This window comes from Ambystoma mexicanum, chromosome 3p, assembly GCF_040938575.1.
Source record: "Ambystoma mexicanum isolate Mex_15411 chromosome 3p, UKY_AmexF1_1, whole genome shotgun sequence".
NCBI classification, from domain to species: Eukaryota; Metazoa; Chordata; class Amphibia; order Caudata; family Ambystomatidae; genus Ambystoma; species Ambystoma mexicanum.
Window position 1 is genome coordinate 1,113,956,274 of NC_090925.1, and position 17,470 is coordinate 1,113,973,743.

The 17,470-nt window shown below is 43.6% G+C and overlaps 1 protein-coding gene across 6 annotated transcripts in view; it reads right to left on the bottom strand.

Annotated features, from left to right (window-relative positions):
- The window catches only part of RNF14 (ring finger protein 14), a 561,830-nt gene that overhangs the window by 477,864 nt on the left and 66,496 nt on the right, over positions 1-17,470 (bottom strand). For 2 of the 6 annotated variants that reach the window (XM_069652473.1, XM_069652474.1), the window contains one exon: positions 13,936-14,040. The exons of 2 other annotated variants lie outside the window; for them this stretch is intronic. In XM_069652473.1, coding sequence (XP_069508574.1) covers positions 13,936-14,032 — 97 coding nt within the window. In that variant the 5' untranslated portion in view covers positions 14,033-14,040. Of the gene's footprint in view, positions 1-13,878; positions 14,041-17,470 lie in introns of those variants that run through there. 2 more of the 6 variants (XM_069652472.1, XM_069652476.1) reach the window with 2 other exon arrangements.

The window sequence follows — 17,470 nt, forward strand, 5'->3', positions numbered from 1 at the left end:
ATTCACATCAGGGTCTCTATGATGCACTGTTCTGTCTAGCCTAGGCACGGCTCTAAATTGATCCAAGGTCAGTTGATGTATTGCTGCTTCTAGTTGTGGTTTGTATCTGCATTTTTAAACATAGGAACTGTTGAGCTAGTCACCTTAATCTTATGCCCTTGGCACTTTATGAATGCTTTTTACACATATGCAATACACAACACATTGTGTGGAGTACTGCACTTTTCTTGGCACTTAATTGCATATTTTGCACAGAGCTGCTGAACTGCAGTTTTTAACTCTCAATAGGAAGCAACATCCTTAGGACACATTTTTAACTATTTTTGGAATGGCTGCACATGGTCCTTTACCTTTGTTGAATATACATTTGTTTACTGAAGCACTGGGCACTTTATATACTTGCATATTTACACATGTCAAAATTACTTTATTCCAGTTTTGTACAATGTATGGTCATGTAGCCCACTTGGGCCAAATAGAGATTATATTATTGACTGGCTCTTTAAAAAACATTCATCTGGTCTTGCACATTTACAGAAAAGGTGCCCCCTTTCTTTTCCTATGGAGTAACATAAGTGGCATCCATTCCATTCATATTTTATATCTAGGCGAATGCGGCTGTGTTAACTATCTTTGCCCCTTTGAACTTTTTTCCTCCATAGAAACATGTATTTGCATTCTTAATACAATTGCGCTGGCCACTCAAATGAGCGGTTGCAGCACACAGCTTATCAGCAGGTCATGTCTTACGGCTCTAGTTATATTTGTACGGCATCGTACTAAATGAATTTTTCTTTTCCTTCTCATTTGATTCCGCTTATCGGTAGCATGTAGCGATGTTGCTAAATCTTTATAAATGTACAATACAATATACTTCAGCTGCACGTGTAGTCTACATAGGGGCCATATATTTCGCGCCTCTGTTTGAATGGATGCCACGCCTCTCCACAAGTAGTTTCTCTCTCACATTTTTTTTACGAGAGAGACATCACCGTGTAAGATTTATTTTGCCCATTCTCTGCAACTGTGCACCACTACAAGATGTCCGCGTTCGTGCATACGGCTATTTAGCCAATGATCATCCCGGTCTGGAGACAGTTAAGCAATGTAACCATAGAGACTGGGATACATTTATTAGTCCATTTTTGCGGTTAAGACTTAATGTGAACAAGCGGTTTGTTACCGCGAAACGCGTCGTTGCCTGCACATTTTGCATCCAATGCACTAAAAGGATAATCTGGTGTTGTGGAGACTTTGGCCGTTTCATCTGGCAACCTGGATATTTATTCATATTGCTGCTCCTGGAGTGCTGTCCGCCCCACGTACCTTTGTACCAGTTCTTGAGAGAACTTGTTGGATAACAGTGGTCTTCATCGAAAAAAGCTGGCACTGGAGGGGCAGGTGTACAGGAATTGGGGCCCTCAACTGCCATCATCCACCTCGGGGGTAGGACTGGCTCTGAATTTCTCCCCGACAGAGGGGTTCCCATCGCCTCTCGACAGGGGCATTTCACCGACCTTGTCACAATATGAAGAAATGTAGTGATGCCCCGGCACTCTTTTCTTGCTTATCCAGCTTTTATGTTAGGTATCTCTCGAACTGCATTATCTAATTCATTGTTAAGCGGGTTATAGTTATTTTCAGTGGCACCGATTCTTCTTGTATTGTCCTCCATCCTATTGGCCAGTTGTGTGAATTGTTCATTTTCATGTCTTGCATTAGCTCTAAAACCTTTTTATTGAAAGTTTCCAGTACCTTATTCATCCTTTGCATTTCCACTATAAGGTCTGCCAACTGTGAATTATCCCTCACTGCCACCAACTTGTATTACTGTATAACATGGTTTATTCCATAGATTGATTTTGCCAACGTGAGCTGCTCCAAAACCTTGCTTTGTGGTTGTTAGGACAGTTTTTCTGAAGTCCAACTAAGGCTTAGTAAAACCATTCAACTGAACAGTACAAGACTCCACTCTTAGTAGAAGGCTGTACAACCAGAGTATACGGTAGCGGTGACAGGGCAGCCAGGATTATTTTAGGAGGGAGAGAGGGCTATAGACTCAACACAAAGAAATAGTACAAATGTGCTCCAAAGAAACACTGAAAATTTGTATTGTAAAATAATAAAAGGGGTTTATTTAAATATAAGAAGGCCAAGGTAAATCTTGGGTAAATAAGTACTATCACATTATATAAAACCACACTTATAAAAACAACACTATGCTTTAAAGTACACAGACCAAAGCATAGACCTTGTTCAGAACACTAACAGTATTTCTAGGTAGGTCAGACCTTAGTATACACATTTAGTATAGGGCACACCTATTCATGGGAGGTAAAACCCTTCGTTACTTTCAGATTACTTTACAGTAATTCAGGGGAGGTAAACCCTCTCAGTTATGCAGCGACCCTCAGTTAAGGAATCACATAATCAACCAACCCTGTTACCAGGATACTTTTCTGAATAGTGGAACACAGATTCAAGGAACAGTATATACCTATAACTACATTTATGATACACACATTTATTCTAGGTGACGAAGATCTTTTTGGTGTAATATACATTTACAGTTGCTTTTCAGCTCAGTGAAACACAGTCGAAGATAAACGAGTACTATTTACACTAATTTAGGAGTGCACCAGGCAGCCCAAGGTCAGCTACACCTAAAGCACACTTTTTAAGAACGGCACACAGCTATTCGAGGCAGGTAAAACCTAATGGTGTAATATGCTATTACAGTTGCTTTTCAGATCAGTGGAACACACGATGAGGCAAGCAATAACTCCATTTTAGGATGGCATACAGGTAACTTAAGCTAGGTAAAACCTATATACTTTTTAAAGGCGCCATCAGCAACTTTAAGGTTTGTATAGACCCAAGACTGTTTTAGCATCTGTATAAAAAAGATCACAGAAAGCAACACCCTATGTTACAGTTTATGAATGACTCAATGTTATTCTAGGTAGGTAAAACCTAAGGCAGACTTATTTTAACAAGATCCAGTTGGGGAACTTATACACCTCTTCTCTGAAAGAAATAGTGAAACCAACAGCATTGCTTTTGGAAAAGAGGTAAAACCAATTCACAGCTGAGTAAATTAACCTTATATATACTTATAACAAACCAAGAACATAGGTATTGATTGACAAAAGAAAGAGGAGCAAAAAAAATTGTCAAGACCTGGAAAAGCGGAATTGTAAAAAACAGATACAAAATCACTATGCCTGAGGTATGACAATACGAAATTGGGTGGCAGAAAAAAGAAGGATGACGTAAGAAGATACTGCTTCCAGTTAAATCGTCTTCTCGCAGCATATGGCGGCTTGATCCTGAACCGCCACAATGTCCTTGGACTGTCCTTTCACATAACATTGCACATATTTTTGAAAACAGAGGATATTAGAACGGTAGAGTTCCCAAACGAAGAGTGCTCAGATAATCCAATTTTACATCTACATTCAAATGCAGCTAAATGCTTTCTTTTAGAAATGGCTAATCTTCTCCTCCCCCTGCGATTCAAGTTACTGGAGGAAATGCAAAAGTGTTCATCACCTCTGAGCTCTCCAATAGAGACTAAGTACACAACCATAAATGGAATCCGGAAGGAATACAACCGGACACATCCTTCCAATGGAGAGCTGGATACCCAGGACCTCGGCGAAAAAAGTCACTTAGGAAATAGCATAGTAAAGGAGGAAAACACTTAACACAAGATGTTATCAACTGTTATTATAACTCAGCTAGATCAACGAGAGTAGAGAAGACAGAGCATGAAGGGAAACAAGGCGAGACCTATAAGGACAATGGATGCAGACGCTCAGTGAAACAACTTGAAGGAAATGACAAATAGCTTAGCACTCCAAACGAGAAAAATCAACTAACACTGATGTTGTGGAATACAATAGGATTTACACACTTATTAACACCAACATAAACCTAAAATCTTATCAAATCCTCTGTTTTCAGGAGACCTGTATAAAAACTCTGACTGTGGATGGTTACAGTGTGCATCTAAATCCTGCATACAAAGGAGAAAAAGGGCGACCTTCATCAGGCCTCCTTACCCTTGTTAAATCAGAAATTGGAATAGGGATAATTTCATCTTGGAACCCAAATCCCTTTATACAAAGGATCCGGTTATCAATCCCGAAAAAATTATAAAAACGTCACAGCAAAGTTTCTTCATACTCCATTTGTATTGGAACCCGGACGCCATCCAACTTACGAGTTTCACAGAAACCATCACTGATATACTGGACGAGCACATCACCCTGTCAGATCCCCCACAAATATTAATCTGTGGAGATCTTAATATTGCCTATTTGGACGAAATGGCCAATGTTAAAATACACTTTCAAACCACGTCCAATAAAGCTGAGGTTAGAGCCGCCGCATAACAATGGCTATGGAAATCAGGAAACTTGAAATGCTAAATGGTCAAACAAAAGGCGGTAAACCATGGAGAGCCAACTGGTCAAATAGGATGAACTTTATGACCTTAGATTACATCTTTGTCTGTCAGGACATTAGAAACCAGGTAAGTCACCTGGAAGTGACAAAAACAACAAAAAAAGATCATCTGCCTTTGAGATTAGCAGAGCTCAAATAAAACAGATTAAAGAGACATAATGCTAATCGGAAGGCAGAAACCGGATCCTTGTCAGACACAAGGATGAAGCACTTATAGTTACATCCTACAGAGTGGAGCGGGGAGCCGAAGTAAATTACCTCCCCCTTCTGCTTGACTTTAAGGTTCTACCTAAGGCCTCAGGTAAAATAAGAGTCATCCATAAACATATACAGAATCTCGCCATAGCAGAAATAAAAAGCCACTTTAAGAGCGGACCTGCGCAAGATCAGATCCTCAAAAACGGATCAAAATATGGAAGTACTGAGAAATAGAAAACACAAAAATTGGCAACATGCCCACAAAGCAGAACAAAACCAGGCTGACGCAGAGACAATGTTAAAAGAAATTACATCAAGATACATCAGGGCCATGTGACAATTAGTCAACAAAACATCGACACCCCAGGATGCAATCCTGACAAATGCAGTGACGGAAGAGAACAGAGTGCTCTTTTACCAGAACTTGGATCCAGGGAGCCAATGGAACAAAAATGTACCGGCCAGAGAGCCCGAGTCTGGATTATTCCCTTTGATGAGGCCCTGTTTTGGATGATCTAATTAAAAAAGCAATTGGAACAACTGCTCCGGGCCCAGATGGTTTGACCTACAGAACCATCAAATCTCAACCTGCGACATGGACATTGCTTATTTTGCGACTCTTCAAGGATGTCTTTAAGATGGGATTGATGAGACTCCTGGGAAAAGGCGATCATAGTACTGATTTACAAAAAAAGTAACAGAACAGACCCAAACATTCATAGACTGAGTGCTCGAATGTGTTGGGAAAACATTTCACAGCCATACTACTGAAACATCTGCAGGCATGTATAACCAAGATGGGAAAAAGAGATCCTCTGTAAGCTGGATTCACCAAGGGAGTGGTAACAGATCTCAATCTGTTCCCGTTTAACCTTCTAAAAATGAAGGCAATACAAAAAGAAATCATACTGAAATATATGTGGCCTTCATAGACCTTAAGAAGGCACTCGAGAGGCAACTATAGTGGGAGAAAATGGCAAAATGGAACTGCTCTCACACTTATTGGGAGCAATCAAATAAAGCTCTTTACACAAACACCAAAGTCCAGGTAAGATTGAACGTAGATGAATTGCTATCAAGAGAAATTCCTACCCAGAGAGGGCTAAAACAAGGCTGCCCCTTAGCCCCAAAATTCTTTAACCTTTTCCTCTCGGGTCTTTGCGAATATCTAAATGAAGCCAGGGCATTTCAACCTAGAATCAACGGCCTTCCATTAGCGTGGTCCCTCTATGCCAATGATTTATTCCGGAGGGACTCCGCACTGATTGGCTTACAGAGGGGGGTGGCCAGTTTACAGAAGTATATCCTTAAAAATAGCCTGCAAATTAACGAGGGGAAACCAACGTCATGGTTCTGAGAAAAATGAGGGCAGACCCAAGAAGCCCTTCAGATGGTACTTGAACCAAGTTGAACTCCCACTGGTAAAGGGCATGGGGTGTCATTATGACCCTGGTGGTAGCAGTGCCGGTAAATACCGGAGTCATGAATTTTCCAGCACCTGGCAATGGGGACTTACCGGGGCATTACAGCCCTGGCGGTTCGCATAATTCCCATTGGTGGGTGCCGGAAAATATTACTCCCCATTCCCATTTGAGTCCCATTAGACTCAATAGGAATGGGGAGGCAGGATGCACCGGCACCATTCGTGAATGGTGCCGGTGCATCCGTCGAGGTCTGCACGCAGATGCCCTTCCGCCCGCCAGGTCAAACCTAGCAGGCTGAAAGGTACCTGCTCGCAGAACTCGCAGTTTGCCGGTTTGGAAACAACGGTACCGGCAAGCTTACCGGTACCATTGTTTCCGGACTGGCAAACTTATGAGGCCCATGGTATACCTGGGAGTCTTCATAAGCTCAAGCATTTGGGACAAGCCCAGGCAGCTGGAACGGAGGGTGTGTGTTAAAGTCTTAGCATCTCAGGCCACAATAATCCATAAAAAATATGTCAAGTTTACGTTCCGGTCTATTCTGGACTTAAGATGAAAGTCGTCCCAATAATTACATATGGAGCGGAAGCGTTGCTATCATTGCCTTGGAAAATGTGGAACATACTTGAAGGTTTATTTTAGAGATGGGCTCTAAGGCTACCAAGAACACCACCAATAACAACTATAAGGAAAGAAATGGCCTTGATCTCCATTCATGGAATGGTAGTATGGAAAACCCTGGCCTTATATAAGAAGACCATCATGCCCGATACACCAGAGCCGTTTTTGATACTAAAGGACCATGGATCCGCTGAAGACTTCCCATTAAAGGCCTGGAAAAGGGGCTAATAGGGTATCATGGTGAATTTAGGAATTACGGAAGATACTTTGATTACAAACCCGAATCTAGCAAAGCTAGTAATGGCTGGTGGGACTGGACGTGTTCTACCAACTATTGTGTATAACCCCGGTAGTGCACATTAAGGGCACCCAAGTACCAACTTGGGACCCTCCTTTTTGCACCATTACTAGCGTGGTTGTTCTTGGTCAGACCTACTTCTACCATTCTGGAAGGAGGAGGCCTACGGGTGTGTTTTGCCTTTGGCGGTAACCCTTGGGTGTCCCTGCCTAGGCTCCAGAGTGTCTGGCCAGGAAGGAAGTGGGGGAGGAGTTTTCCACCCCCCCCGTCTTTTGTCTTCCAGAATGCCTTAATAGGCCCAGCTCCGATGGCAGTCCTGATTGGACAGCCAAACACCCCATTCCATAAAATGCTGAGAGATATTGCAGAGGAGTGTGTGCTGGAACGGTTTAAAAATGTGAGGATTATGGAGTGAAAAGCAAGTCGACTACTGGAAGCTGAAGTAACCGAAGAAGTAGACAACCAGTGACGCCTACTGACCATTTGCAACACCGTGAGGCAACCACTGCTGTCCTGGCCCCATTTTCTGTGCGACAGAGGAGCTCCGAAGAGGACGACTCCTTCTCTTTGGCTGGTGGGAACAACCAATCCCAAGACGAAGTTTGAAACAAGCCATTTCCTGAGGTCCTAGGAGTTTCCAGAGCTGCAGAACCCCAATACCAGGAGACCTGCTGCCCATTTCGAGGGCATTTCGATGGCATTGTTGTGGAAAGGCCGAATCCGTCCAAATCTTTGCTGAAACCGTAAGAACACTCCAGAAATCTGATCAATCAACTTGCCCAGACCCCCTCATCAGAGCATGGGAACTGCAGGAAGTGAATATGATTGACTGGACGATCCGTGTCCTTTGTTGGTGCTGCAGAAAAAGCACCAAAACCGCAGAGTGAACCCAGAAGTTGCTGAAAGTCTTGCTACAGGTCCTCCCTCGAGACTGCTGCTAAGAGATCCTGTCCATTGTCCTGCCTTCAGTCATCAGACCAAGGAATCCGGAGGTCGGGTCCAGAGCTGCAACATCGTGAAGCATCCAGCACAAACATTTTCTCCTAACCTAAGGTACTGTGGGGAAAAAAGGTGTTACTTACCCGATTCCAAGAAGGCACTCCAGAGCGTTGGAATGCACGCATAGGTGTCCAGGGCAACCCCCTCTTAACTCAGAGCCAAGCTGCTCCTTGTGTCCCTTTCTTGAGTTCATTTTCAGGTCTCCCTTGTTAGTTGTTAATTTGCTGCTTCAATAACACTAGAGACTGGAAGAAATCCATAGAAACTCTTCATTATTCGATGCTTGTCAAGAATTCAAGCCCTCTCCAAACTGCCTTTAGCTAGGGTTGCGTTTTAGGATTTATTATGTGAAGAAACTGTCTCTAGAACCTTGGACTAAACTCATGCTATGCTAACTAACCATTTTCCTCCCTTTACTATATGCGTTTGCAGAGTAAATGCTTTACCGTATAAACTGTTGAAAACCGCACAAGTGCGCAGTAACCGTTAATACGATAACATTTTCTTTTCCCTTTCTAACGTTGCTACAAATGTAACTGCAAACAAACACAAAAGTGATGGTGCCCTTTTAAGTGTATTATCAAGTACTCCTAAGTGTTCTAGTATAAATGTCTGAAGTAAATATTCTGGTGTAAATATAATAAATATAGACTTTTATATAACTTCAGTGTACTTACCTCCAGTTCACATCTTTCTCTTAAGATAAGCCTAACTGCTCTGTCACTCTACCAAGGTCCTGAGTTAGTACATACTGATACTAAGAGTTTGGGGTAGGCGGGATCTACACACCACTGGGATAGCTTACTAAAGACTTACTACCAGTAGGACTTTAGGAAAACTCCCCTAAAAACCCTCGCTTTCTGCCTTTCCAGAAACTCTGGAAGCTGGGTGGGGAATCCACATAATTCCCGCCAAAGACAAAACAGCCACTGAGGTCGTTGCCACCTAGAATGGCAGGGGAAGACCTCAGAAACAGCAAGCACACAAGAAATGGCGAAAAAAGAAGGAGCCCACCATTTTATAAAAATGGTGGCCCTTCTGTGCATTACTGAGGCTGAATTAACAGCCTGCAAGTAATAAAAACGAAAGTAAAACCACTGCCACCAGCCATTCATGTAAAACTCGCAATTGTAACAAAATGTTACCAGGTAACTAAGTAAGAAAGGGATTGTATCCCCCCCAGGCACTCCACATAAGGAGGGGTGTGCTAGCTCACGATATAAAATGTAAAGGGGGATGAAAATCCTGCTTTACTACTTGGGAACTGTAGTTCACCCAAGTACATGAAAGATAAATTAACAGAGGAGCCCAAAGGGGCAACCCAGAAAAGCCGAAAGTTGTAGGAAACTAGAACTTCAACCATACTCCATGGAGTGACGTAAAAAGGTCACCCATAAAAAGAGTAAAGACTAGATGAGGGGGAGGGAGGGAACGATTTCCCTTCATCCAGTGACAATGTAAATAGTTACCCAGTCAAAGCAAAACGTTCTGGGGTTGACACCGGTCAGGAAGATGTATCATAGATATGAAAATCTTACCCAACAGTGGTTGGTAGTGATGCGTCTAGCATAGCCTCTAACCAAGAGATGCAGCTTTGTTGGCAATTTAAAATCAAAGTACGTTTTGCTTAGCGTCTCTCCGCCGATGGCCGCTTATTCTGGAGGGTCATGCCACACTGTAGTATACTTTGGCATTTTTTGTAATTTATGTATTCCTCTATGTCAGAGTTACTTATATAAGACTAAGCCCCAATCGTTATAGTGTGACGATTCACAAGGTGTCGTCACTTCTCCCCGGGGGTGGGGGGAGCCCATTCCCATGAGGCTAGGGAGGTGCAGACCCTACCCAATAGTCCCGTGGGGTGTTGTAATGCAAGAGGACCTCATGGGTAGGGACAAGGATGATCACCTGGGGTACAGCTCACTGAACGTCACTGAATGTCGTCACTCCCTGACATTCCCCAACCCTCCCCAATATTCAGAGGCACTATATTGAAGGCAGACCTATGTATAACTGTGACCGAGAACACCAAAAGCGCTAGGATGAGGAAGAGCACAGGACACAAAGATCATTGACTATATTTATACTGGCATGAGGTAGCCCCGCGGAGGCAGGACGATTCAATCATCAACAGAGTTCAAGGACTCTTGTAAACCGCATGGGAGGAACTGGATACAAAGTATGAAGAGCAACAAAGAGCTATCAGAGAATGGAAGGCCGGCCACAGAGTCAAGCGCAGCCATGAGAGGACGCAGGTGCAGGCAACCCCTAGCACATAAGAATCAAATCCTACTGGCGGTCCAGCAGGAGAGGGACGTGAAGAACGCAGTGAGCAGCTATGGGAATTGTCTGTTGCTTCTGTAGGGCCAGCGCATGACCGAGAGAAAGAAGGAAGCAGAGCTGCACAGGGAGTTGCGAAGAGCAGACAAAGCCGATCACGGTCCCAGAAAGCCCCAGTGATATACCTAGAGCCCCGAGGAGGTAAAGGGAGGTACAGGAAATCCGGAGGGGATGCAGGACTGGGCGGGGGAGAGAGTTTTCCATTGGCCCAGTGAGAAGGAGGCAGTGTCACGACTCGCTCCCTTCGCTCCCGTTCCCACCATTTGGGGACATGATTTGGGGTTTATTCCCTACTGGACTTTTCCTCCGAACTTTATGCTCCAGTGCTGTGATGATTTGGGAGCGCTAAATCCCTATTTTTCCAGCTACTTCCCTTCCGGATCCATTCCAGGTTTTTGGCAGCCAGCATGCTTCTTTAACCAAATGACTATGCTTCCCAGAATGCCTGGCCCACTGCTCCACCTCCACCCTTGCAACACAAGGTTGGGTGAAGGATAGGTAACAGCTGTGGCGGCAGGTGCAGCAATCAGCACACCCGAGGCGTGTGCTCGTTAAGCAGCTTTAAAAGCCTCAGTCTTACTTCAGTCCAGCGCTGGTCATCGATTGCAGTGTTCCTGTTTTTGACTAGTCCCTGGTTCCTGGTTCCTTGCCTTTGTACCTACTTCCTTGTTCCTGTTTTCTTGTTTCCTCCGCCCTGAATTTCGGATTCATGCGCTAATTGATTTCTGCTCCCTTGATTTTCCCTTTTTGTCTTCCTCTGTTTGCAGGCAGCAATTTTCAGTGCTTTCCCCTTTTAGATGCAGCCCAGTTTGTCTGTGTTCTATATTTCTTTGACTCTGTCCTTTGCTGCTGTTACCCATTTGCCTTAGCCTTCCTCTTAGTTTAGTTTCCTGTCTTTTCCTTGGAGGGGTAGGGAGAAGTTTGCATAGGTTATTTCGTTTTTCCCTGCTCCTGATCCTTACTTCCTAGAGGATCCATTCCATGTTTTCCACTGCACTTCTGCATTTATTTTCCCTTTGATTATTAGGTGTGGTGTGCGGTAGTAGCTAGCTCCTGTGTGAATGCTTATGTTTTCCTCACTATTTTGCAAACACTATTCCCATTTAGGTATTTAGTTTTCCTTCCATTGCTGCTCTAGCCTTTCGGGGTCCCAGTTTCTTCAACAGGATTCGTGGGCTAGCTGACATTCAAGAGGTTTATCTCGTCCTCGTGAGTACAGTTCTTAAGTTTCCTTATGTAATACCATCAAGAGTGTTAGTACACAGATCCTGTCATTGCTTGCCCTCCACGTGGGTTTAGCGCTGTCAGTACCTGTAACAGCAATTGGGGGTAAGGCGCTTGCCGACTTTCCTCGCGGTCAGGTGCTTACCCCACATCCCTTTTCATATATTGGTTTTGATGTCACACTCTATTTGCACTCCTGGGTTCTAGCATACCTGAGTCGTAGTTCCTGGGTGCACATTTCCCTTGCCATATTCGCTGCCTTTGTACTCGCCTGACTAATCCTGACAGGCAGTTATTGGGCCTAGCCAGTGTCAGTCGTCCCTACAGCACAATTTTCCTTGTGCCAGTGGCAGAAAGAAAGCCACCAGGGAAGCGTTGGGGACCCTACCACGAACTAGAGAAGGGTCTGGGACCCAAGAGTTGAAACTGACAGCACCAGAGGATTCCTCATCACAGTGGGAAGGAGAAAACCACTGACCACTAGAGAATGGTTTGGGACCCAAGAGCAGATACTGAAGGCCAAAGAGGAAATCTTCGTCGTCATAGTGTGAAAGAGAAAACCACTGACCACCAGGGAAGTACTGGGACTTTGCTAACAATAGATCACAGTGGCCAAGTGTGCATCAAAATTGAAAGCGGAAGCGAATAAAAAAAACGATATCCAGCAATATCAGGAGAAGGGAGTCATTCTCCTGGTACCAGATCAGGATTTTTGATAAAGACACCAGGGGTAGGGAGCCATTCCCACTGGCTTTGTAATGAACTCTGAAAAGTCAAACCAAGAGGAGTGGGGCATTCTCTTGTTCCGGAACAGAGTCTTGAGCTAGAGACACCAAGGGAAGGGAGTCATTCCTCTTGGTTTTACTGGAAATTGAGTCATTCTCCTGGACATGAGCTTGTGTAAAGAAAACTGAAACCCGCAAGCCAGGGGAAGGCAGTCATTCCCCCTGGTATTTTTGTTGAAAGAGAACATTCTTTTTGAATGGTATCAAAGAAGCAGGAGAAGGGAGCCATTATCCCTCAAGAAGGAACTTTGTTAGTTTATCTTTTAGTTGTATTATGAGGGATAGAAATCGGTTGCGAAACAGGACGGTGGAAATTACTTTGACAGACATTCCGACAGGACCCTTTAGTATTAGTTTTGAGGCAGGAAGTTAGGGACAGTGGGGATTTGTTTTCTTCTTCTACAAAATAAAAGTCTATAACCAAAACCACATTATCTTTGTGTCAGCTTCCTTTTTCAACACCCTTAAAATAGCCGGTGCATAATTATGCCTATAAGAGATTGTCTTGCGTTAGTTTAACCCAGGAGCAAAGGGTACCGTCAGTTCTAGATGATCTGTAGCACAAAGCACTTGAAACCCACCAGAGCTCTCAATTATTCGCTGCACCTTCATATCAGCAAATCTTACTAAGTGCAAGAGTTACAGCCCGTCCTTGGTATTCTGGGAGCCGCACTGCTGATCTCCATCGAACTCTGACACTGGGTCTCTGCAGTGCTGAACAGATGGGAAGCCTACTTTAACAAGGTTCATGTTCTCTAGGTCCTCACCGGGTTCCATCGCTGAGCGAAATGCCACCGCCTGTGGACCACTCTCACAGCAGGGTGCAGTGACCTGCATGCAAGCCCCCTGCAGGCAATCAACTGAATTTATATCTCACTCCTGCGTTTGCTAGTGGGCGAGAGTGAGGGGCACACAATCGATGTTTATCCTCAGCCATTCCCTTTTTATATTCCAGATACACAACTGTATTCAGTGTTGTTCCCTCACTCATAGGTGCAGAGCATTGGATATTTGCAGCTATCTTGTGCAGGCTCCACAGCATCCCAATATTAAACTACCTTGTTTATGTTTCTATCCCCTTCTCAATGTCCTTGGTCTATGTTCTGTTGTTTTACCACCCCCTGTCCTGAAAACCAGCAGATTTATTCTCAAACAAACTGTAATTTGCAAAAGGTACCATACCTAGGGTCTGCCGCTGCTACATAACATGTATCCTCTCAAATATATTTCTGTTAAAAAGTATATCATTTTCAACAAATACAACAGCAGTATACTGAGACTGTTTTCAGATCATGCCTTTGCTTGGTCTAAGGAAACACGTCACAAAATCAATATTAACCACAATCTGAATGTCACAAGGCCTAGTAGGACTGTTACTGTTATTTTCTCTTCTGTACCTCTCCCTGCCCCCATCCCCTCCCCTTGTCTTGTGGCGCCTGGAAACACTTTAGTGTATAGGTGCCATACAAATGTTCAATAAATAAATTGAAAATAAATAAGTGCAAGCACACAGACCCACCTTTTACACATATTCTGAAGTTATCAGGCAAATCCAAACACACTCTTATCTCCCCACCTTGGGCAGACTCTGCTCTCTTGAACTCATCTTCGTCATAAATGCTGGCCAAAGCCAGCAGCTCATCTTCTTGGGATTCTTGGTTTTCTGTAGACATTGATGTTTCTGTGAATAAAAAAAAGGAGCATTGATGTAACTCACTGCTAAATGGAGAATCAAACTTGTGGGTACTGTTGGGTAAGATTTTCATATTTATGATACATTTTCCTGACCTTTGTCCACCCCAGAACCTTTATCTTGGACTTGGGGATTATTTCTCTGTGTCCCTAGGTGAGTGGAAATCTTTATCCCTTCTCACCAAGTCTTACTCTTTTTGTGGGTGACCTTTTTGTGTCTCTTCATAGTGTATGGTTGGAGTTATAGTTTCCTATAACTTTTGGGCTTAGGCTGGGTTGCCCCTTTGGACTTCCCTGTAATTTCTCTTTAATGTACTTGGGTGAACAACTGTTCCCAAGGGGTAGAGGGATTTGCATCCCCTTTACATGTTATATGGTGAGCCAGCACACTCCACCCTTATGAGGAGTGCTGGGGGGATACAATGTGTCCCCATTCTTACTTAGCTGGTAACATTTCGGTAACAATTGCAAGTTTACTTGAATGGCTGGTGGCAATGGTAGTCTTATTACTCGCAGGCTGAATCAGCCTCGGCAATGCACAGAAGGACTACCATTTTGCTAAAATGGTGGGCTCCTCCTTTTTTCACTATTTCTCTCATGATTGTTGATTCCGAGGACTTCCCCTGCCATTCTAGGCAGGAATGACCACAGTGGAAGTTTTGTCTTTGGGAGAATTCATTGTATTCAGCGGCAAGGATCCAGAGTGCCTGAAGGCAGGAAGGGAGGGAGCAGTCCAAAACTCTGCAGCCTTTTGTTTTTCACCTTTCCTGAAAGGAACCAACTTCCCAGTGTTGGGGGCTGGCTGTCCTGATTGGACAGTTAGGCTGCCCATTTCTGTAAAGTACATGGAGAGATTGCAGAAGTTGTGCTGTAGATCCCGATAAATACTCTGAACCTTGAAGCTGCTGACAACTCGATGACTGGAGCTGAAACCGAAGAGGAAGATGAAGAAAGGCCATCTGTAGCAATTGCCAGCATCCGGAGAGCCTGCTGTGTAACCAGAGCCTGATGTAATCCTTCCTTCCAATCGACCTGGGGGTACCGAATGCGACTCCTAGCCAGAGGCTGGTGAGATCCACTAGTCTCAAGTCTCAAGAGGACCTGCATTTTGAGCCATCCCACGACGCGCTGTGATATTGCTGAGCTGCAAACCACCAATACCATGGGACTTCGAGCCTGAGTGCAGTTCATGGTCTGAAGTCCAAATCGGTCCAAAACCTCTGACTCCTGCTGGATCTCTAGAGACACGATTTGACTCCTTTAAGTCCTCTCACCAGTGTGCAGGAGCAGATTAGCAAAGCGAATCCGACCGGCAATATTCCTTCTTCATCTGGCTGCTGTAAAAAGGCGCCAAATTCACAGCGCCATGAGAATCTATGAAGAAACCTTTGCTGAAAGCCTCCTCTGACGAATGCTGCTGCAAGTTCCCATCCAGTGTCCAGTTCTTTCCTCTCCAGACCAAGAATCCAGGGAACAGGTCCTGTGCTGCAGAATTCTGAAGCCATCCACTCCTAAAATCTTCTTTTCTCCTAAGCTACTGTGCAGGCTTGGGTAATAATTAACTTAAGTCTGGTGTGCATCCTGTGAGGCCGAGTGGGGGGGGATTCATGTGGTTGTGAGTTTGCCCATGCCACTTGCCCAGGCCCAATGCTGAAACACATATAGGGAGCCTTCTGCAAGTCCCTGAACACTAACTCTGAATGTGAATACTTACTTGCTTAAGAAGATCTCTAATGGAACTGACTTTCCTGCAACTGATCCCTATCTCAACCTGCCTAAAGCTGGCACCTAGACCACTAGGGTCCCACTTCTACCTCTTTGAGAACTCAAACAATAGACTAGGGAAGGACTGGATAAGAAAATGATTCTGCCATGAAAGTATAACAAGTGTAAAAGTACTTGCTTGCTAAAGAAGTTAGTGTGGTAACTGCATCTCTGTGCTCTGTGAAAGACGTTACAAAGTGTCGTTAAGTTTATGCTTACCTTTGAGTTGCTTTGTGCCCGTCTAAAAAGTATATCAATTGCTTTACTAACCCCTTCGTGCTGTTTTATCATTGCTCAACTGAATGAGTGTAAAAGCTTACCAAAAGGGTCTACCTGCCTTGAATAACATTGTGTCATTCTTAAAGTGTAATATTGGGTGTTGCTTTCCCTGGTCTGCTTTATACAGATCTAAAACAGTCTGAAAGTTAAATTTTTAAATTGTGTGTAGAAATTCTTAACATCGGGTATATTACCACATTCTCAGATCTGTGATGATTACAATACTGTTTGCATTTTGGCATGGTCCATGGTTCTATGTCTGTAGACATTGTAGACAGTCTTACTCAATCTATGAAGATTGAGAAGAAAGTCACAGCGTGGTTTAAATTGAATACAACTTACTTCAATAGTTTGTTGCTAATGAAATGTAAGTCCATGCAACTAAATAATATTCCCAATGACAAGAAACCAATCCAATTTATTGCCATGCATCATATAGTACAATCAGCCCAACAGATAAGGGGTGTATCGGCCATTTTTACTCTCAAAAAATTTAAAATTAGGAAGTACAAAAATGCTCCCAACATAAAATAGGAAACTGATACATAGAACCTTGAGCCATCCTGCTTTTACCCACAAAGCCCAATGAATAGGTTTGGACAAGTAGCGCACATTTGTACCACAGGAAGAACCTACCATTATCACTGCCTATCAAGAAGTAGTACATTCGTATCTTTTATTACAGCAGCAAAAAGTTCTTAAACTTATGGGGACGGGATTGTATTGTAATGTGGCTTTTACCCACAAATTCTGAAAACAGTCAACACATTTGATCAGGTCTTTTAAAAGAGAGTACATTGTTTCAGCACAGAATTAGTTTGGTCATATTGATCCTACCAGTGGCACCGATATTGCCTCCATTTTTAGTGCATATTTTAACTCAAATGCTGTGATATGAACATTCAATGAAACGTCTTCTAGCAGAGTTTAAAATCTTTAATTAAAAATACTGACAATGTGAAAGCAGGGTGAAAAGATGTAGGGGGTATGGGGTGGGTCTTTCTCACAGCACTCCAAAGTGTGCATGGTTTGCTAAGAAAAGAGGCTGAATTAAGCAAGTTGATAGATGAAAACAGGATGTTGAAAGAGCAGCAACTTGTCATGAGAAAAACGGCCAAGAGTGTGGTTCAACGGGGAGATGACATTACGACAAATGTGTGCATTACCACCCAGAAAAGGAATCGGAGCTCTCACGCACAATCTGTGATGAAATGCATGCTTTAGTTTGAGATAATCAGCGGTCCCAGTCTTCATTGGATGGGATAATAGTAAGAAGTGACTAGGAATGGGATAAGGAATTAGAAGTGAGAGTTACGGAGAGTAATAAAGAAAAGGCCAGAGGTGATAGATGGCAGCTCAGTGAACGTACGACCTTT